A 22,756-nucleotide genomic window follows, 5' to 3' on the forward strand; every position below is an offset into this window, starting at 1 on the left:
TTCGACGGAGCCCATCATAGCAAGTGACTGGTATTACCCGGGTGAATGGTACAGCACAAAAAAGTGTGTAAACAACCTGGAGCTGCAGCCATAGACTCTGACTCTTCATTACCAGCACCGCCGCTCTGCCCCTAGACACCCACCATCACTACTCCCCTCATCATCCTCCCCGGGGCTCGCTCCACCTGTGGGGAGCGATATCATCCATAGCTGCTACCATCATCTGCCCTGGAGGACAATGACAGCAGCGGCGGCCCATTCCCTGGCCGCATACCGCAGGTGGCGTCACGATAAACACCTCACTACTACCCCATCATCCTTCCCCAGCCATCTTCTGTACACCTCGGGGCAACAGAGCCGGGCTAGGCCGCCCATGACCGTGACAGTCGACGGCCCGGCGACGAGTAGGTTAATCGCCTGCCCCGTGGGGCGCTACATAAACACTTTGATGTATCAACCACTTGTTTATGAAGTGGTGAAATCTATAAAAAAAAGATCTGTCATAAATTCCACTAGAAAATAGTCATTCTGCTTACTTTTATACCAAACTCAGTGTCTAAAATTGGTTATCACATAAGTCCGGCTATCCCATAGACTGGAGCACTCACTCGGGCACTCTTGTGTTTTCTATGGGTGAGTCACTGCCAGACTGCGGTGGCTTGTCTTTCAAAAAATAAAACGATCGGCAGTCCAAAATTGCAAATGTTCAATCCTTATGTCCCAAATAATCTGTAAGGGGTCCCCATACACATTAGACTGTTGGCTGAAGCTGTTAATAGTCTAAAGCTGGGTTTACACACTGCAACATCTCAAACGACATCGCTGTAACGTCACCGGTTTTGTGACGCAATAGCGATGTTGTTTGCGATGTTGCAGTGTGTGAAACCTATCAGCGACCCGGCCCCTGCTGTGAAGTTGTAATCGTTACAAATCATTCAGGACCATTCCTAGGTCCTTTGTTTCCCGCTGTGCAGCATGAAGTTTCAGTGTGTGAAGACTTTGCAGCGACTTTGTTAGCAACTTCCCTTTCAAAAGGCTGCTTATCAACGTCCCCAACAACCAGCTAGGTCGCTCTGCAGGTCCGGATCGCTGTTGAGTTGTTGGCCAGGTTTGCCTGTTTGACAGCTCACCAGCGACTTAGCAGATACTTAGGGAGGTCGCTGTTACGTCACAAAACCGGTGACGTTACAGCGATGTCCTTTGCGATGTTGCAGTGTGTAAACCCAGCTTAAGAACTGAAACAATGCAGAGTAAAATAAAAACACAACACTATGCACTAAAATAGTGAGCAAAATTTTGTACATGGTATAAAACTAGACAAAAGTGTCCAAAGATGCTATATCTAGAATGCGCAACTGCGATTTATTTGGTGAATTTTAAGAGTGTAATCTACGTTAACATTTTTATACTTGTTTTTATTAAATGTGCCTGTGTATGCCAAAAGGAGCAGAGCATTGGTGGTTAGTGAACTGTTGCTTTGTATTGTAAATTTACAGTACTAAGTTGGCACTAGGAGATACAATAAAGCCTTCTTAAAGAGGTTGTCCACTACTTTTACATTGATAGCCCATCTGTTAAATAGGTCTTCAATGTGTGATCTATCGGGGTCTGACAACCCACACCTCACCTATCACTTGTTTTTGGTGTCGGTGGTGGCAGCAGGTGGACGGTAATGCTAAATTACAGAGCTGTCCTGTCTTCTGATATCAGCTGCAGCCGGGTACTGCACATCCGCCTCCTATTGATTTTAATCGGAGGCGGATGTGCAATACTTGGCCGTGCCCGCTATCAGAAGACTGGGCAGCTCTGGAATTGAGCATTTCTGGTTACCCACTGCCTCCACCAGCACCAAGAACAGCTGATCTGCGGGGTGTCGAACCCATCAATGTAAAAGTAGTGGATAACCTTTTAACTCTACAGCCAACAGGAAAAAAATATATCTTATGTAGGAAGATGTAAATACATTAATAAATAGTTGTAGTTTTAAAAAATTATATATTTTTGTCAGCTAATATTTTAAGAAAAAAAAATAATTGACAGAAAAAAAATAAAAATAAAATCACAAGTTTATTACTAAACTATGTCTCCTATAACTACTACTATTATTCAAATTTGTATGTAATAAATACAGTTGTCAGCTCACCTGTTCAATATAAGCGTGGATCATTAGTCCAGGGCGGTGCATGGAGAGAAGGCTTCTCGTCCAGAAAGTGGAGATCCAAGAAAGAAAATAGACATAAATGTTAAAAACATGAACAGCCTATGCGTTTCGAACATTGTCTAAGAAGCCCTATGTTCGAAACGCGTTGGATGTTCGTGTTTTTAACATGTATGTCTGTTTTTAATATCATGGAATAAACTTACAAGTTTTAAAAAAATTCATTTGGGACGAAGTTGCTGGAAATTTTCTTTATTATTGAAATTTGTACACTTTTTATGCTTTTTTAATGATATTCGATGTATCTCTTCTGCATTGAATTAAAAAAAACAGCAAAAAAGTTAAATAAATTGACATGCTGCATTTAAAAAAAAGCACTACGGCTCAAAGAACGCAAGTTAATCAAAACGCATTGTGTAAATGAGATCTTAGGCATCACAATTTATTTTGTTACCTCTTTTAAATATTGCATTTTTGTTCAGCACAAAAAAACTCACAGAGAAAAAAAAACATTGCAAAACTGCTACGTGTGAACAAGCCCTAATATTGGTTTACAACAAATCATATGTACATTAATTATTTCGTCAATCATATTATATTCATGTCATGTCAATAGGCAGCCAGGAGTTAACGGATTGCCAAATTCTAAAAACTGTCTTCCTCCAGTCATGATAAATGATCAACTGGCTCTGCTGACATGGGTTAGTAATAACTTGTGCTGTGTGAGCAAATGGGAGGGACCAGAGAGGCAGTAATAAATAGTCTGAAGTTTAGAGTGAAGTATCAGATTGGAGAGTGGAGGTGTAACCTCCTACCTGAGCTTCTGAAGCAGCCAGGCATTGTGGATTTCTACTAGACCTCACCTGTGGGACAGCTCTATCGGTGCCCTGGGCAGTGGGCACAGCTCATTGGATACATTAGCCACCCATCTGTGTACAGGTGAGTCCTTGATCTTCCTCATTCCACTATCATCTGTCATTACCCTGGACTAGTGCTGTGTACTCGATGTTGCATAGACATTCCATTTACAGAACACACGGTCTAGGGAGTATGTACACCTGCTTTACATACATATGTTCTGATTCACTCCTTCACGCACGGGTAACGTGAATAAAAATATGATATAATCGTTCAAAACAAACCAAGTGTCCAGAGCACAGGTATCTGATGAATATATGAGCTGAAGCTTCCAATAATTCACTTGGAAAACTAGATTCTGAGGAAGAACATCTACCATGAGGCGGTAGCTTCTAACATTGGGTCTGTGAACATTTCATTCTTCTCAGCATGGACTCTAAGCAGGTACTGATGATAGGACTCAATGGGAAGGTGCAGATATTGGGAAAGGTGGTGGGAATATACCTCTACTAGACCTTGGGCTTCTTTTCTGTGGCTACCTAGCACAGGATGCTTCTTTCACAGCTAGTCAATGGCTGGTGTCTTTAGAAAAGTCTTTGCCCATCTGTTTGGAGATGGTCCAATATGCTATTGTTTGGGTGAGACATACACAGGTCCATAATAGATGGAAATCCTAGGCGAGAGTTAATTATCTCAAGTTAATTAAAATATAAAGCTCATTTACTATTAATTACTCATCACCATCTTAGACGGATACTTAATATAAACTTGATCTGCAATTAAGGATTTTTTTTGGACTAATGCAAGAGGAGGAAAAACAAACCTGTACAGTATATTATGTTGGTGCTTTAGGGGGCTTTTGTTGTTGAGTCATGGTTGGGGGCTCTGGGGACGGTCATTAGTTTACGCACATAGCATGGTTTATAGACCATCATTTTTGGGGTGTATGTGGATTTACCACTAGTAGGTCCTCTAATACATGGGAATTAGGCAGAGTTGACTGGGAATACTAGAACTCAGCCATGGCATTTGAAAGCAAACAGGGCCACGCTGTCGGCTCTATCCCCTTCCGCATATTGGGGTTTTTATCACTTAAATTACTCTGCCTGCAGAAAATCAAGATTTACTACTACCTATATTTCAAATAATACTGCTATAGAATACTTAATATTAATATTGCAATATAACAGATAAATAACACCAGAACACAACCACATATTAGCAGCAAATACATTAGTCATAATACCGCCATACTGATTATTAATGAAGCACTCCATCTACATTCTTTTTATTACATATGAGTATATATGCATGTAGTGTAATGTGAGGATATTAATATACTCACCTACCGCCGCCTTGTCCAGGGTCCAGCGCAGCTCTGCCCCTCTGCCCCTCTTCTCAGTGACGTCACCGCTGTCCAAATTCTCCAGGTCACACTACGCTCTCTGTGAGCCAGAAGTGGCTTTTACAATCTAAATCTATGGAGGGTCAGAACAAGACTCCATAAGCTCACATTGTATAAGAGACTTCAGCTCATCCAATACCCTTACACAGTAATAATATACCCTCATCCAGTACCCTTACACAGTAATAATATACCCTCATCCAGTACCCTTACACAGTAATAATATACCCTCATCCAGTACCCTTACACAGTAATAATGTTCGCTCTGTAATTCCTCATAGTAATAATGCTCCCCTGTGCCTCCTTATAGATATACAGCACACTATACCAATATTGTCCCTCTCTGCCTTCTTGTAATAATAATTGCCCTGCGTATCCTTTAGTAATAATCCCTTCCACAAAGGCATGATGTTCCCCCTGCAGCATGATGGTCTCCACAGCCCCCCACATAGTATGATGGTTCCTCTACAAAGTATGATAGTATCAACAGCCATCCGCACAGTACTATGGTTCCCCCCCACAGTATAATGGTTCCCCCCCACATCCACCCACACAGTATAATGGTCGCCTACAGCCTCAGTACAGTATGAAGGTCCTCCCACGACCTGCCATATAGTATGATGATCCCCTCATATAGTATGATGGTCCTCCACAGCCCCAATACAGTATGATGGGTCCCACGCACAGTATAATGGTCTCCACAGTATGATGGTCCCCCACAGCCCCCCCACAGTAAGATAATCCTCCAAAGTATAATGGTTCTCGACAGACCTTTATATGGTGTTATGGTATCCCTCACAGCCCCAACACAGTATGATGGGTCCCACGCACAGTATAATTGTCTCCACAGTATGATGGTCCACCACAGCCCCCCCATAGGTAAGATTATCCAATATAGTATAGTGGTTACCCACAGCCGTGGATATAGTGTTATGGTACCCCTCACAGCCCCATCACAGTATGATGGTTCCCTCACAGCTCCAATACAGTATTATGGGATTATGAGCACCACAGCTCACAAAAAACAAAACATACTCACCCAATCCAGCATCTGAGACCACCGCAACTGCTATCTCCTCTGCTATCATATCTTGCAGTGGAGGCACGATGCAGTGATGTAATTGCGCTATACAATGTCGCCTGCGTGGCGCCAGCCTCTAGCAGCCTGTGGGTTCTAAGTATCCTGCTGCCTGCAAGAGTATGTGACGAAGCACGGAGTTAGGGGTTCCGAGCCTTGCCACAGCTGTTAACAGCACCAGTGTACCAAGGACGCCGATACTATTACCAGAGTTGCAATAGTTGCAGCCCACAGCCGAATCGCCCCAACTGGCATATACCAGAATTACCCAATGGACAGTCTGGCCCAGCTTGTAAGGACAGAGTTCATTGCCATTAAAATGGCAGCTACACCGGTTCCAGCCTGTGATCATCAGCTATATCATACATCCTGTGCTGGATTTGGCTGATCCTATTTCGTGTTTCAACAGAGCTCAGGTACTGATTACAAAATGCTCACTCATTATGGGTGTATGTTGACACACCTGGATTATAATATATAAGTACCAACCTATTCAGGTCACATGGAATTGCTTGTCCCAGATCAGTGAGGTTTTAATGTTCACAACTCAGACCATAACTTTCTTCGGAAAGAAGATCTCAGGTGTGTATGATTGATTCTGGATGGTGGTGGGTTATCTTCCAGTTATTTATACTTATCTAGCAGATTAGTCAAAATCTATAAATGCTTCATTTCGTGAACAGAAGTATAAGAGGTTTTAATTACAATTAGGGAATAGTAAATTAAGAAACATCAGTTTTTATCTGTCTACTGGTATTTGAAGTAGGAGGAAACTAATAAGGTTTTAATAATATCGGATTTTAAATAATGTAGTTTAGTCATATAGGGTTTTGATATTCTTTGTGATGAGCATGAGAGAAGCCTTTGTGATGAGCACGAGAGAAGCCTTTGTCATAGGCATAAAGACTGAATTCAGTTTACTGCTATTTACATGGTCAGATTTTATGCATATTTTGGAATGGATTTTACACCTAAATCTCCATAAAATCTGCATCCAATGTATATCAATAGGATTTCTGAGATCATCTGAGATCATATTCATATTCCTCACAAAATTTCAATGCTGATTTCTGCCTGCACAGTGGAAAAATATCTACTGCAGAAATAAGAAACGCGTCAGTCAGAAATCCATTGAATGACAGCGGGGATAAACCTTGGGGCAAATCAGCTGTACATCCCCAGCATTAATATGAGGGTACATCCTTGGATTCATGCTCATGCATTTTAAATGGACAGCAACTTAAGGGCATGTTCACACGATGTTTTGTATGTGTCTTATTGGGGCAGATTTTCCATCAAATTTTCTATAAAAAACTTGAAAGACTTTCCAATTGATTTCACATTCACTTTGTTTCTGACATGATGATTTTAAAATGGTTTTGAAAAACTCCTGGTTGAAATAAAACAATAAATTGCCATGTTTGTACTTTGAGATGGTTTCCTTCTGAAATCCGCTCCAAATTTGACACATGAATTCCAAAAAGTTGTAAAAAAAAAAAAAAAAATCAACTTCAGGAAAAAAAAATCCTCATATGAGAAATGTCCCCAAAAAAGAGTGTTTCTTGCACCGGTTTCCACTAGAAAAACTCATCTGTTTTGCCCGCCTCCAAAAAACTACGTGTCAACATGTCCTAAGGCTGGCATCAAGTGGCATGGTTTATCAGACATCGCAATGATCCAATAATAACAAGTGTGCCTGTGCACATGAACAACTTTACTCGCACAAGAGAAAAATTGCAGCTTGGACTTAGTTTGGTCCGTTTTACAGACCAGAATGGTGAATGTTAATAACTGGCTATGCTGACAAGTACAGAGAACTGCACCGGAGCCAGTCATGTCTGCAGTGGATGTGACTGGCACGATTTTCCGTATGGCATTTTCTGGATAATGTCTATGGATGCAAAACGTTTTTATAATGTAAAGAAGACTATAAAGTTTGTTTCCACAGGCACATCGATTATCTACTTATCACTAGTGATGGGCGAATAGTAACTATTCGTGTTCGGATTATTCGTAACGATTCCCAAAGTTTTATTCCAGTATTCATCACGAATAATGAACCTAATACAAGTCAATGGGCAACCCGAGCATTTTTCTTGTCGTGACGAATACTGGAATAATACTCGGTAATTGGTAAGCATTTTCTGAACACAAACAGTTAATATTCACACATCTCTAGTTATCACCTATCTGCTGTGGATAAGTACTAACTTTCTGATCACTGTGTGTCCCACAGCTCAAGGGCAGACATATCATTGGTACAACATGTGCAGCCGTACAGTGGCCCAAGAGATAAGGGGGCCCACTTCAACATCCAAAGCAAATGGACATGTGTATCACGATGCGCTATTGTACTGCAAGCGGTCCCCGTTCACTGTTTTTGCACAGGGAACCCTTTCACTTTTACAGAAAAGGGCCCCTTTTCAAGAATAATATATGGACCCTTTGCCACACAAGAACTCATCAAAACACACAATGCCATTTGCTTTGGAGATAGAAATGGCCCCCCCAAAACTTTGCACCCATGTGCAGCCGCGCAGGCTGCACCAATGATATGTCCGCCCCTGGGCCCTTTTGTGTCTATGTCCCCACCAGTGCCACACCTGATACATGCACACTGCCACGCCATTTTAATGGTGATAAAAGTGGAACCTGCATCAACCTGCATCAAGTTATCTATTCTATGCATAGGAGATATGATTTACATAAAAAAATCCCTTTAATTGCTAATACATTATATCTTTTCAAGGCATTTTTGAGTTGTGCATGACTGTAAAAAGTGTGAATAGGGATTGAATATGAGGCTGATGTAAAACAGTGAGTTTAGTTTCTTTAACCCTATAAGGCAGCCATATCCTCCTTCTAAAGGATAGAACAAAAGCTTTCAAGAATTTAAACACCTCTAATAAAACAACAAGGACTCATAAAGCGAGCAGTAAGTCATGACATGACTGAGCTGCGGGACTTTTTCAGATAAACTGTTTATTGGACTCTTCATCACCGCACCCTTTAAAAGAATGGTGGCCATACACATGAGACTTAAGGCCGCTTTACATGCAACGACATCGCTAACGAAATATCACTGGGGTCACAGAATTTGTGACGCACATCCGGCCTCGTTAGTGACGTCGTTACGTGTGATACTCACGAGCGACTGCTAACGATCCCAAATACTCACCAAATCGTTGATTGTTGACATGTCGTTCATTTTCCAAATATCGTTGCTCGTTTGGGACGCAGGTTGTTTGTCGTTCCTGAGGCAGCACACATTGCTACGTGTGACTCCCCGGAAACGATGAACAACAGCGTTCCTGCGTCCTCCGTTAACAAGGTGGGAGTGACGTTCATGCGGCTGCTCTCCGCCCCTCCGCTTCTATTGGTGGCCTGCTGTGTGACGTTGCTGTGACGCCGCACGAACCGCCCCCCTTAAAAAAGAGATTGTTCGCCGGCCACAGCAACATCGTTAGGAAGTTAAGTTCGTGTAACGCGTATTAGCAATATTGTTTGCCACGGGCAGCGATTTGCCCGTGACGCACGCACGACAGGGGCGGGTGCGATCGCTAGCTACATCGCTAGCGATGTCGCTGCGTGTAAAGCAGCCTTACGTCCCCTTTCACACATTCATTTTTTGCCATCAGTGACAACCAGCCAAAATGGGAAAAAAACGAATCTAGTGCTGGATCCGTTTTTTTCTCCCTGACTTGTATTAGCGACGGATTGCGAAGGATGGCCTCACGTTACATTTGTCGTATGACGGATCTGTCGACAAATGTAATGGAGACCACGTCCATAGTAATGTTTTTTGTGTGCGTCAAAAAAACGGACTGCGACGGATCCGTCGCCATCTGTAATTTGTTGTAATGGAAGCCTATGGGCTCAGGATCCCTCGTCATCCGTCAAATGACGGATCCGTCTTTGGATTCCATTTTGTATAACCGAGCATGCCCAGAAGTGTTGTAAAATCACTGCTGGTCAGGAAAAAAATGGTACGACGGATCCGTTTTTTTTTTTACAGGATCCATCGCATCAGTCACAAAATTGATTGTGACTGATGCAAAAAAACTGATGTGTGAAAACGGCCTAAGGGGCCCCATATACAATAGTAGCAAGCCATCGTTCGGCCTACAGCTATCTCTCTGGGACTCCTGTATGCCCAGACAAAATGTATTGGACTCTTCCTCTTCATCACTGCACCCTTTAAATAATGGCGGCCATATACATTAGGTAAGGTGCTGCCCCATATATAATAGTAGCTAGCCATCGTTCGGCCTGCAGCTATCTCTTTGGGACTCCGCTATACCCAGGCCCGCTCACTCAGCCTATGGCTCCTGTGTTCTCAGTGGTGAGGGCAAAAGGATCCTTATCTCCTCGAACATCATATCAGGAGACCCCATAGGCATTAGAGATCCGAAATTAGTGGGTATGTCTGACTAATATGTATGGGGGCATTAAGCTTGTCTACGCAAGCAAATTTTAGTAAGACTAATATATTTGATGTCCAATGTTTAGAAGGATCAGCCATGTTGAGTTTCATCATTCATGATACTTTAATCTCAAGCCAGCTATGGTGTCTGGCCACCTCAGGTTTCCCCAGTCTGTCCCAGTGAGAGCTCTTATTTTTCCTGTTGCCCATTAATTACGCATTTAATAAGGGGAAGAGCCAAATATTAAAAAGTAAACTGGTTGCATCCAGTGATTACTATTATTAGTCACATTGTGTCACGTTTAGTCACACAGATTATGTACGTAATATGTATTACACAGCATTCGTACACGTTGTTATGTTATTTTTGCTGTGTTACACTTTATTCTTGGGGGAAGATCATTCTGAGATGTGCACCACACAATGAAGTACATTATAAAGTATGACTCTTTGTTGCCCGTAACAACCAATCACAGCGCAGCTTTTATTTCTTAAACCACACTGGTAAAATGAAAGCTGCGCTGTAATTGGTTGCTCTGGGCAACAAAGACAGCTTTTATTTTCTTCCGGTTTTAATACGTCTTCTTCAAAGTGTAGCGATGTATCATGGTGTGAAAAGTAACTTTTGAGATAAAAGCAGATTTCTCACAGGTCACACTTTTAATATAGTGAAGTGAAATAATCTTTTAGTGATGTTTTATTTTCACTTGTACTATCACCGGTTACCATGACTCAGATGATAGTTTCAGTCCATCATGTAAATAGTGGGCGTAGAAAACTTCCCAAAAATCGAAAGCCGATAACTTTATCTTCCTTGAGTCATTTATAGATCCATAGGATATGCCGGATACTGGCGGAAAATACCAGTAACATTCCTATATACAGAAACGCTTCATTGGCTGTGATGTTGTAGCGCCATCTACTGGTTAATAGAGTGACACTCTCACTTGACCCTTGGACTTGCAATGGCAGCAGAATCCACAAATCTAGATGAAACATTAATCCGGAGAGATTTTGCTCACCAGATTAGAGTAAACAATGTATAAAATCTGTTATATAATTCTTTCTAGTATTATATTGGGTTTTATAGTACTTTTAGGCTATGTGTGCATGATGAGTATTTGGAGAAGAAATTTTCTGCATCAAATCTGCACCTTCTGGCAGAAATAACTCACCAAAAAACTCATGCTTTTTTTTCCATGTGTTTTTCATAATGAAGTCAATGGGTGGAAGGGCATGACATAACGCAGGCAAAAATGCACCAGTAATGGACATACTGCAGATTATTTTCTTCACCAAATCTGCAAGGAAAAAATAAGCTTCAGTATTCCAGTGTGTGTATTCAGCCTAAAGCGGGCTTTACACGCTGTGATATCGGTACAGATATCGCTAGCGTGGGTACCCGCCCCCATCTGTTGTGCGACACAGGCAAATTGCTGCCTGTGCCGCACAACATCGCCCAGACCCGTCACACTACTTACCTGCCCGGTGACGTTGCTGTGACCGGCGAACCGCCTCCTTTCTAAGGGGGCGGTTCGTTCAGCGTCACAGCTGCGTCACTGAACCGCCGCCGAATAGAAGCGGAGGGGCGGAGATGAGCGGGCGAATATCCCGCCCACCTCCTTCCTTCCTCATAGCGGCCCGAAGGCAGGTAAGGCGAGCTTCCTCGTTCCTGCGGTGTCACACGGAGCGATGTGTGCTGCTGCAGGAACGAGGAACAACTTCGTTACTGCTGCAGTGACGATATTTGAGAATGGACCCCCATGTCACCGATGAGCGATTTTGCACGTTTTTGCGACGATGCCAAATCGCTCATAGGTGTCACACGCAATGGCATCGCTAATGCGGCCGGATGTGTGTCACCAATTCCGTGACCCCAATGACTTCGCATTAGCGATGTTGGAGCGTGTAAAGCCCCCTTTAGGCTACGTGCCTGTGATTCAGACATACTGTGTCCTGGACGCAGCGTTTTTTCACCTGTGGCACCGCGAGTCTTCTCCACAGGAGACCGCAGCTTCCCCTTGCCGACGATCAGGGTTTGGGCCACTGCGGACTTTCTCTCTGTTCTCCCTGTGGAGAAAACTCATGACTGCAGCAATTGACATTATGCGTCTCGGGAACCCGCACCATATGTCAGTTTATGCTGTTGGAAAAATAAGCACAGTGGGCATGAAATTTCTATAAATCACATCCATGGTGCTTCTACTGTACAATGCAGCGTTTTGGAAGCAGTGAAAACATGCTGCGTCCAAAATGGTATAAACCCTGATCGTGTGCAAGCAGCCTTAGGCCCCCTCCACATGTCTGTGAAAAATGTTTGTGTTTTGCACTGCCACATGGAAGGTGTGTATGGCCCATCCGTGTGCTGTGATTTTGGCACACTAGTGTTCACCGTGTTTTATCCTTAATAACACACAAAGAGCAGGAACTTTTTACTCACCCCTCCCCAGCGCTGCTGATATCTCCGACTCTGGTGCTTCCAGGTTGGTGGTGCAGTGAATATTCATGAGCATAATGAGTGGGCCTGGAAGCAAGTGACAGCAGTGCTAAAGACATGTGAGTATAAAAAACACGTTTTCTCTGGTACATGTCACAAGGATCACATCAGTATGTGGTCCGTGTGACATTAGTGCTACCAGAGAAAAATAGACTTGTCTCCGTGCGGAACACACAGACATGCATGTGCTCCATACGGAAACATGATCCTTGTAAAAGCATTGATTTTAATGGGTCTGTGTATGTCCGTGTCTCCTGTACGTATGAAAACAGACTTCATAAGTACGCAAATCACTGACGTGTGAAGGAGGCTTGAGGCTGTATGTGCACAGTGTGTTTTTTTATGCAGATTTGATGCAGATTTTCTGCAGATAGTGGCTTCATGCCTGCTATGCCATGAAAAGTCAATGAGAATTCTAAAATGCTGTGGGCACGTTGCTTATTTTTTACTTGCAGATTTAGTGCAGAAAATAATCTGCTGCATGTCAATCGTTGGTGCTTTTTTTTCTTGCATTTTTTTAGCTCTTCCAAAAAAATACATGGCACAAAAACGCATCAAAAAAGTGTGCTTTTTTTGGTGCGTTTTTTTCTGCCAGAAGGTGCAGATTTCATACAGAAAGTTTCTGCACCAAATCTGCAGCGTGCGCACATAGCCTTATATTGATGACATCTGGATCCCACTGCAGGACGTACCAGCTGTTTGCTGGCAGTGACTGGAGTCAGACTCCCACAATCTTTCAAATTCTTGTATGTGTCATTCTTGTAGGAAAAAATAAAAGCAAAATGTTCATTTTCACTAATAGCAACTATACAAAAGGCATGGATATCAGTAAAATGTTCTCTGGTACTACCTGTTAGCTGTGTAATTAGGTCTTTTGCTTTTTGGGCCTAAAAACAATAATTAAAAAAAAATATGTATTTGATCACATTGCATATATTGAATCCCACTACATAAACTGACTCATGTATAGACGTGGGTGGTGCGTGACATCGTAACACAAGGTAACCGTTTCTCTTTGGTGATTTATTAACTCCCAGTGTCATGCACAGTCTTCTCCTGAAATATTCAACATGTATTTTCTGTTTATTGAATATTAAAGAGGTGAATCTTAAACACCCATGACAGCTTTGATTAGCTTAATAATTCAGATCATTTAGAATCTGGGAACTGATCTATTAAAAGATCAGATGCAATTCCATTTTCAATAGAGAGGTTAAAATTATATGGAAGGAATAGGGAAAGACTAAATACATGTCTATTGAGGCAAGGTATGGACTAACATCAACTTATTTTTCATAATTAATCGAGGTTTATTTATTTTACTCTCTTATATAGCGCTATTAATTCCACAGCACTTTACAGATGTGATCTTCCCTGTCTCCATTGGGGCTTACATTCCCTATCAGTATTTGAGTATGGGTGCAAACTGGAGAATCTGGAGAAAACCCAAGCAAATACAAGGAGAATATACAAACACCTTGCAAATGTAGTCCTTGGGGGGATTTGAATTCAGGACCCCAGTGCAGCAAAGCAACAATGTTAACCACTGAGCCACCATTCTGTCCACTTTCTATCTGCTGGACTGACTTCCATCATCCATCCAGACTTCTATGATATACGTACAGTATATTTTATTGGAACATCGGAGTCACGCTTGCCGGATGTAGCAAGTGTGGCGAGGTGTGTTCAGACCTACGTGCGTCTGAAGCACAACAAAAAAGAGGGGTACCGGGGACACAAAAACAATGGGAGGCCCTGGAACTAGTGAGAGGGGTAGGTGGGCACCTCCTAACCTCACCTGCAACTGTCCCTTCTCTCCTCACCAGTCCCTATACAGTCTTCGCAAATGTCGCTGAACAGAAACCTGGGACCCTCGGAAGGCCCTATAGAAACCCTGACTAGTGTGGGGCAGGTGGGGTTCACTAGACCTCACCGCTGCACTTTGAACACACCAGGGAAGTAAATACTAACGGGGAAAAATTAACAAACAAAAGGATATAGCCTGAGCACAGGAACTTGACTTGCAGAGTCTTCGTCAAAGGCAGCCAGGACACAAATGACTATGTATCTTCAGCATGGAATGCTGGGATACAACACTATTTAAAGCTGTAGGGCGTGACTACTTAGTAAGTGCAGCTGGTCACTCAGCACGTAACTGCTGGAAAGGAAGGCTGCAGTAGTAAAACTGACAGTTAACCACTTCAGTGCTAACAGAAATGAAACCCATTTAAATGAGGAGAGCCAGATGAGAGTCTCCAGTCTGAAGGCTGTCACTGGTCTCAACATGCAGGGAGACGATCATGACAATCGGTTCTGGTAGATCCACCTCCAGTTTATCCTTCATTTAGGAGACACGTTGACTAATAATTTTAACAACTAAGCTATCCCCACTCTATGTCTATACATCAGTCTATTGAAATGAGCCAGTCAGCCAGGCCTTCACACATAGCAGTGATAATGTGCCAACCTAGGAGAACGTTTCCTATGTCGAGCACAAGCCAGAAGTGGAGCTGCTTGGATCAATGTTGAAACCAAAATATGAGTGAAGCCATGCATCTTTATTAGTAAGATATATAGTATCTATATATACTGTATCTTTTATATTTCACAAACTTAAAGGGTTAGTCCAATCTCCAAGATCCTATCCTAATATGTAGTAGATGTAATAATAATAATAATAGCAAATACATCCAATTAGAAATGTAGTATAGTTCTTCTGATTCACTATGTTGCTTACTTCATGTTCAGGGTATTGCAGGACCTTTGGTATCCATGGTTACGACAACGCATATAGTCAGTTAGTTGCTAGTGGTCATAACCATTGATACCTAAGGTCCTGCAATGCCTTGCACATGAGGTAAAAGACATGGCTATATAAGGAGAAATATACTACATTTCTAATTGGAGGTATTTGCTAATATTATTATTATTACACCTCCTACATATTGGGATAGGATCTTAAAGATAGGAATACCCCTTTTAAATCTTTTGTTTTTCAAGTGGCTAACCCTTTTACTGTCTATATATTTGGTAACAATCTAATACTTTCTATTTTCCAGAAACGGACTTCAAACAACATGGATTGGGGAACACTTTATGAGGTCATTGGAGGAGTCAACAAACATTCCACCAGCATTGGCAAAATCTGGCTCTCTGTGCTCTTCATCTTCCGTATTATGATCCTGGTGGTGGCTGCAGAGAGTGTTTGGGGTGACGAACAGTCAGATTTCACCTGCAACACCTTACAACCTGGGTGCAAGAACGTTTGCTATGATCACTATTTTCCGGTGTCTCACATCAGGCTCTGGTGCCTTCAACTCATCTTTGTGGCCACACCGGCACTGCTGGTGGCTATGCATGTAGCCTACTTAAAACACGAAGAGAAAAAGCAACTACGGAGAAAGGGACAATGTGATGAAAAGAACTTGGAAGAACTGAAGCAGCGTAAAATTAGAATTGTCGGCACCTTGTGGTGGACATACACCACCAGCATCCTATTCAGGGTCATATTTGAAGCTATTTTTATGTACCTCTTCTACTTCCTCTATGAAGGTTTCCATATGCAATTTCTAGTGAAATGTTCCAACTCTCCATGTCCCAATCTTGTCGATTGTTACATTTCTCGGCCTACTGAAAAGACTGTATTTACCTTCTTTATGATCATCGTGTCGGGCATTTGCATGATTCTTAATGTGGCAGAGCTATCTTATCTCATCATTCAAGCTTTTTTTAGAAGATCCCGGAGAAAGGCCAAAAAGCACGTCAACCATATTACTGGGAGGGAAGAGAAGCAGAACATATTAAATGAGCAGAAGGAGCAATGATCCAAGAACCCAAGTGAAGATGTCATTTAAGGGATTTTTTTGGGGTGTTGAACCAAGCCTGCCAAAATGATATTTTTCATTCAGCATAGCTCTGAAAATATAAGGGTCATAGCAATGAAAACTAAAACTTGTGGATCCAGAATAAGAAGCTATAGATTATAAATAACAGTCAATAGTATTTTTTATTTTTTTTTTTGCATTTTTGGAGGGTATTATTTTTATTATTTATACGTTACCAGTTCAGCAACAGATTAATTTTGTATATTTTAAGACTGTATGCTGAAGAAAACACTGCCACTTTTTCTTATTAAGAGGTGAATATGAGGCTTGTGCAATGCTGGACTGAAATATATTGCCTAATTAACTTTTTCCTGGCCTTGGAATATTTTTGTAAAATTCCGTATAAGAAGAAATGTTCTTGATTTAGTAAAGGGTGCACTAACATATGAAAAGGGTCGTCCTAACCCAACCTAGAACTGCCTTACACTGTATATATAGTGCTGCCTTAAATAAATTTGCTGCTGAGGACGACCTTAGCAATTTAGCCATCTCTTTACTCATGGTGGAACTTGAAACTTGGCATCCAAAATATAGTGTTTATGTGTTATTTTACTTTTCAGAATGAAATAAGGAAAGATATTTGCTAATTTGACCACTGCATATAATGGATTTATATTGTTTTTTTTTCTGCCTTGAGGTTGTATATGCTTGTATTTTGGATTTACAGATTAAATAATTCTTTCTCCAGAAGAGCAAGGCAATTGTCAATGTGAGGATATGACAAAGCCAGACTGTATGTTCATATCTACTTTATGGAGATAGTCACAGCTGTATTTCCAGCAATAGGTCACTAGAGGGAGCGCCGAAAGTACAAATGTCAGAATGTAAAATTGTTTTTTGTATTAATGTGTGTTTTAGTTTTAATAAATCATTTTTATTCTCTTTCTCTCTTTAAATAAGATATGTTGAGAATTAGATAAACTTTTAAATGATGGATATATACACTGGAGATCAAAATTAGAGAACAATGTTTGATCACTTACTTTTTTTTCCGAAATAATGTTATCTACATTGATTAACATTTGAAGGGTTTTTGTAAGGGGTGCACCATGCCACTAGAACAGTGTTTTACAAAAGATCCAAAGTTTATCACCATAAAAACTTTATTTTACCCAAAACGTGATGATCATAATTAGAGAACAGCAATGACTGTAGCACACAGAAAGATTATCAGTAAATTTTCTGCAGGTAACCACAGTCACCAATCAGTAGGACGTGTACAGGCCATTACTGGGAATTACTTCAGCACATCTGTAGCCAAAAGACATCACTAGTCTCTCACACTGCTCTGGTGTGATTTTGGTCCACTCTTCTTCCAATCTCTTCCACAGTTATTTGAGTGTTGTAGGTTTCTTGGCCATAACTTTGTCACCAAGGATTTTCCAGAGGTTTTCTATTGGGTTTAGATCATGAACATGTTTTGTTATACATATGTTTATTTCTTTTGTTACTTTGTGTGAATTGGAGCAACACAAAACATAGAAGAAAAGGCAAATTGGACATAATTTCATACAAAACACCAAAAATAGTCCAGACAAAATAGTCCAGACAAAATTATTGGCACCCTTAACTTTAATATTTGGTTGCACATCCTTTGGTATGAATAACTGCAATCAATCACTTCCTATAAACATCAACAAGCTTCTTACTCCTCTCACCTGGAGCAAACTGCTCCAGGTCCTCTCATATTTGAAGGCATCTTCTTCCAACAGCAATTTTAAGATCTTTCTACAGGTGTTCAATGGGATTTAGATCTGGACTCATTGCTGCCACTTCAGAACTTTCCAGCACTTTGTTTCCATCCATTTCTTGGGGCTTCTTGAAGTATGTTTTGGGTCATTGTCCTGCTGGAAGACCTATAACCTAGGATGCAAACCCATGTTTCTGACACTGGACACTACATTGAAACTTTGGTAATCTTTAGATTTAAGGATGCCTTGTGCACAGTCAAGGCACCCAGTGCCCGAGGCAGCAAAACCACCCCAAAACAACTTTGATCTTCCACCATATTTGACAAAAGGTACTGTGTTATTTTCTTTGTAAGCCTCATTCTGTTTTCAGTAAACAGTAGAAGGATGTGCTTTACCAAAAAACTCTATTTTAGTGTCATCTGTCCATAAGATGGTTTCCCAGAAGGATATTTGCTTACTCGCATACAATTTGGCAAACTGCTGTTTAGCCTTTTTATGTCTGTGTCAGCAGTGCGGTCCTCCTGGGTTTCCTCCATAGCATTTCATTTAATTCAAAAATCAATGGATAGCTTGCACTGAAACTGATGCACCCTGAGCCTGCAGAATAGCTGGAATTTCTTGGGAACTTGATTGGGGCTGCTTATCCACCATCCGGACTACCTTGCTTTGCTATCTTTCATTAATCTTTATCTGCTGTCCACATCCAGAGAGATTAGCTATAGTTTTATGGGTTGTAAACCTCTTGATTATGTTGCGCATCATGGACTAAGGAACTTTAAGATTGTTGATATTTTTCAACAATTTTGGTTCTAAAGTCTTCTGATAATTCTCTTTCTGTTCTATACACAAAGACACACCATGCAACAATTGAGCCAACTTCTCCACTTTTTATCTGGTTTCAGGTGTGATTTTCATATTGCCCACATCTGTTACTTGCCACATGTGAGTTTGAATGAGCATCACATGGTTGAAACAAAGTTGTTTACCCTCAATGCTGGAAAGTTTTGAACAATTTTGTACTGCCCATTTTTGGGGTTTTCTTCAAAATTATGTCCAATGTGCCCTTTTTTCTTGTTTTTTTTTGTGTTGTTCCAATACATACAAGGAAAGAAACATGTGTGCAACAAAACATATTGCAATAATTTTCTGGGAGAAATACTTCATTTTCTAGAACAACTTCAAGGGTGCCAACATTTTCGGCTATAACTGTGGATATATAGATAAGAAAGATACTTACATAGATACACATACACAGTAGATACACATACTCATAATTGAAATTACAACAGCAAAAGGGAAAAGTTGTGAAATTGTGGAAATCACAGGATGGATAAATGTATAATGATATGCAAGTGATGAAAAAAATGGATTTTTTTTTTTCAGTTAGAGCACCACACGCAGAAATTCAAGCACTTACACATCTGGGCTGCTATTATTTGTTGTCTGAGGAATGTACTACCACACTGAATGCACTTGGGTACGCAAATGGTAAAATCTGCTGATGGCATTTCCCTTTTTCAATTGCCAACCAATAAAGTCCCAGATGTGCTCAAAGGGGGACAAGTTAAGAGATGTAACAGACCCTAGTAGGACATTTACGCCATCTGGGCTGCACATAGTAGCACATTATCAGATTGAAAAGTGGCTCCTAGGACACTTTGTAGAAATGGTCCTACCACTGGTTCCACGACTAAATCAATGTAGCGCTATTAGTGTACCTAGATGAAGAAAATAGGGGTACGGCTACTATACATAATGCCACCACAAACCATAATCGTGAGAATAGGACGAGCATGACATTCCCTTATGAAGGCCTCATCATGACGTTGCCCATTTTGTCTACTGACCAATCTCTATTGTAGTGTCCAACACAAAAGGAAGACTCATCACTGATGAAGGTGGACCTCCATTCCAGCCTCCACTGATTTCCATTTTGCTCTGCCCGATGATAGCCTTTAAGAGTGGTAGCGTGAGGTCAATGGAACATCTGTAACTGGACATCTGGCTCGTAGTCCAATATAGTGCAATCACCTTCTGATGGTTTGTGTAGACACTGATGCCTTAGGCTTGGAAAGTAATTTCACCTGCAATACAGAAGGGATTAATTTTGGTATGGCCATTTCTCCAAAGTGTTGAAGGAGCTGTTTTTCACACAACTTTGTCAGACAACACGTTGTTCATGCTACTGTGAGCAGCCTTGGTAGCCTAAATGTACTATCAAAACTAGCACCATTTCCGGACTAGTCCCTCTACGATGTACAGTATATTTTGAGGATTTACACAACCTTTCTTTCTTGGTGTTGCAATTTCAATGTCGAAGAATGTACAACACTGTGTAAAACGTTCAGGCCGGAGTGGAAAAAATGAATACTTTAAAAAATAGTGCTAATATTTTATTTTTATCAATTACCAAAATGCAAAGCGAATGAAGAAAAGAGATTTATAAATCAATTCAATAATTGGTATGACTATGTCTCTTGAAAACAGTATGCGCTTACACAAAGTCAGGAATTTTGTAGGATTATATCAATAAATTCTACCATAAAGGTGATAATGATCATAGGTTTAAAATCTAGGTTGAAATACACAAGGTCATTAAAGAGCTATTGCACTACAAATGTCTGATATAAAATTTTTGATCAGGACCCTTATTCTGCCTGGGGACTATATATACAGCAGGTGACATAAGTATTGAACACGTCACCAATATTCTAAATAAATATTTTTGTAAAGGTGCTATTAACATGATATCATCACCGCGTGTTGGTAACAACTAGTGTTGAGCGAGTGTGCTCGCCACTGTTCAATATTTAATCGAATGTGCTTGGGTACTCGCCATGCTCAGCCGAGTTTCACGGGTGCTCAGATGTGTTGTCCGTGAAACAACGACCACAATGCACAGCCTTGTTTCACTGCATGATGTGAGGAGGCACCCAAGTAAGAACGATTCGCAGTATCCGAAAGGCTGAGGTTAAAACAACATTTTTGTTTGTAGCGTGTCAAAAGAAAAAAATCCTCGTCCTGGAAATGCTCTGATTATGGCTGGCTGTATGTGGGCAGATAGCCAAACTGACTTCCATTATACTCGTTACTTGAGGTGAGCACTTTCAGAGAGTACCGGGCACCCGAGCATGTTAGTGCTCGCACATCTATAGTAACAACCCATCCAATCCACACAGGCAAATAAATCAAACCATAAATGTCCATAAATTAAGTTATCAGTGATAATTAGCAATGTCACAAGAAATAAGTATTGAACAGATGCAGAAAGAGAATTGCAAAAAACCATGGAAAGTCATGACACCAGCTGAAATCTATCAGCAATTAGAAACCAATCCTGCCACTTTTTGAAAAACATCAGCTGGCTCATCTAATGGCCTATAGACAGGTGTCTCATTATCATGGTGCCACACAAGAAACATCTTATGATTGGTAAAACCAGTGAGCTGTCTCAAAAACTTTGCAACCTTATTGTTGAAAAACATATTTATGACATTGGTTATAGAATTTCTAAACTACTGAAGGTTGAAGTGAGCACTGGTTGGGGGCATAATCAGGAAGTGGAAGGAACATCCTTTCACCATCAGCTGGCCACGACCAGGTGCTAACTGCAAGATTTGAGATAGAAAACTGAAAATAATTATCAGAAGAGTTGTCCAAGAGCCAAGGACCACCTGTGGAGAGCCAGAAAAACCTTGAATCAGCAGGTATAATTATCACAATTGCTGCGTGGTCATTTTCCTTCCCTGCTTAGCTACAGCCTGGTCAGTCTCTGTCTAACTGATGATGGTGCTTTTATCTTTACTGTTCATCCCTTAGGCGGGCTTTGCACACTATGACATCGCAGGTGCGATGTCGGTGGGGTCAAATTGAAAGTGACGCACATCCGGCATCGCATGCGACATCGCAGTGTGTAAAGCCTAGATGATACGATTAACGAGCGCAAAAGCGTCGTAATCGTATCATAGTTGCAGCGTAGGCGTAATCCATAATTACGCTGACGCGACGGTCCGATGTTGTTCCTCGCTCCTGTGGCAGCACACATCGCTGTGTGTGAAGTCGCAGGAGCGAGGAACATCTCCTACCGGTGTCACCGCGGCTTCCGTAGGTTATGCGGAAGGAAGGAGGTGGGCGGGATGTTTACATCCTGCTCATCTCCTCCCCTCCGCTCCTATTGGCCGCCTGCTGTGTGACGTCGCAGTGACGCCGCACGACCCGCCCCCTTAATAAGGAGGCGGGTCATCGGCCAGAGCGACGGTCGCAGGGCAGGTGAGTGCATGTGAAGCCGGCGTAGCGATAATTTTTGCTACGCCAGCTTTCACAAGATATTGTACCTGCGACGGGGGCGGGGACTATCGCGTACGACATCACAGCATCGGCTTGCGATGTCACAACGTGCAAAGCCCGCCTTAGTTTGCAGTTAAGCAGGTGTTCTCACTTTTCTATTTTGTCTTTGTCCTATCACATCCGAGGTGAGGTTATTTATACTCACCTTGCCTACTTTGCTGGCTATAGTTGATTTAATATACTGCTTTTCCCCCTTGTGCATGTGCTTAAGTTACCTCACTTTGGGTTCCTGTCTACCTCTTTTTTATATACTTTGCCTCTCTTGGTAAGTTGTTCGTAATGGCTTCGCCTTTGGCTCCTCAGGACGAATGACAAACCGCTCGATGATCTTTTAGTTGTGCTGCTAAGGGTTTTCTAGTCTGTACAGGAACCAGTATGGTGTGGGTGTGGCTGCTGTGTCGTAGGCTTTATTTCT

General features: G+C 41.5%; 1 protein-coding gene across 2 annotated transcripts; it reads left to right on the forward strand.

The window, feature by feature from the left end:
- The first annotated feature begins 2,932 nt into the window (after positions 1 to 2,932).
- GJB2 (gap junction protein beta 2) lies at positions 2,933 to 17,185 on the forward strand. 2 transcript variants are annotated; one of them, XM_075337402.1, is made up of 2 exons: positions 2,933 to 3,097; positions 15,479 to 17,185. In XM_075337402.1, the coding sequence occupies exon 2, from the start codon at positions 15,497 to 15,499 to the stop codon at positions 16,241 to 16,243; it is 747 nt and encodes a 248-aa protein (XP_075193517.1). In that variant the 5' UTR covers positions 2,933 to 3,097; positions 15,479 to 15,496; the 3' UTR covers positions 16,244 to 17,185. The 2 variants fall into 2 exon arrangements, with proteins under 2 accessions (XP_075193517.1, XP_075193518.1); XM_075337403.1 differs by lacking the exon at positions 2,933 to 3,097 and adding an exon at positions 5,980 to 6,081.
- Positions 17,186 to 22,756: the final 5,571 nt, after the last annotated feature.

This window comes from Anomaloglossus baeobatrachus, chromosome 2 (genome assembly GCF_048569485.1).
Source record: "Anomaloglossus baeobatrachus isolate aAnoBae1 chromosome 2, aAnoBae1.hap1, whole genome shotgun sequence".
Classification (NCBI taxonomy): Eukaryota; Metazoa; Chordata; class Amphibia; order Anura; family Aromobatidae; genus Anomaloglossus; species Anomaloglossus baeobatrachus.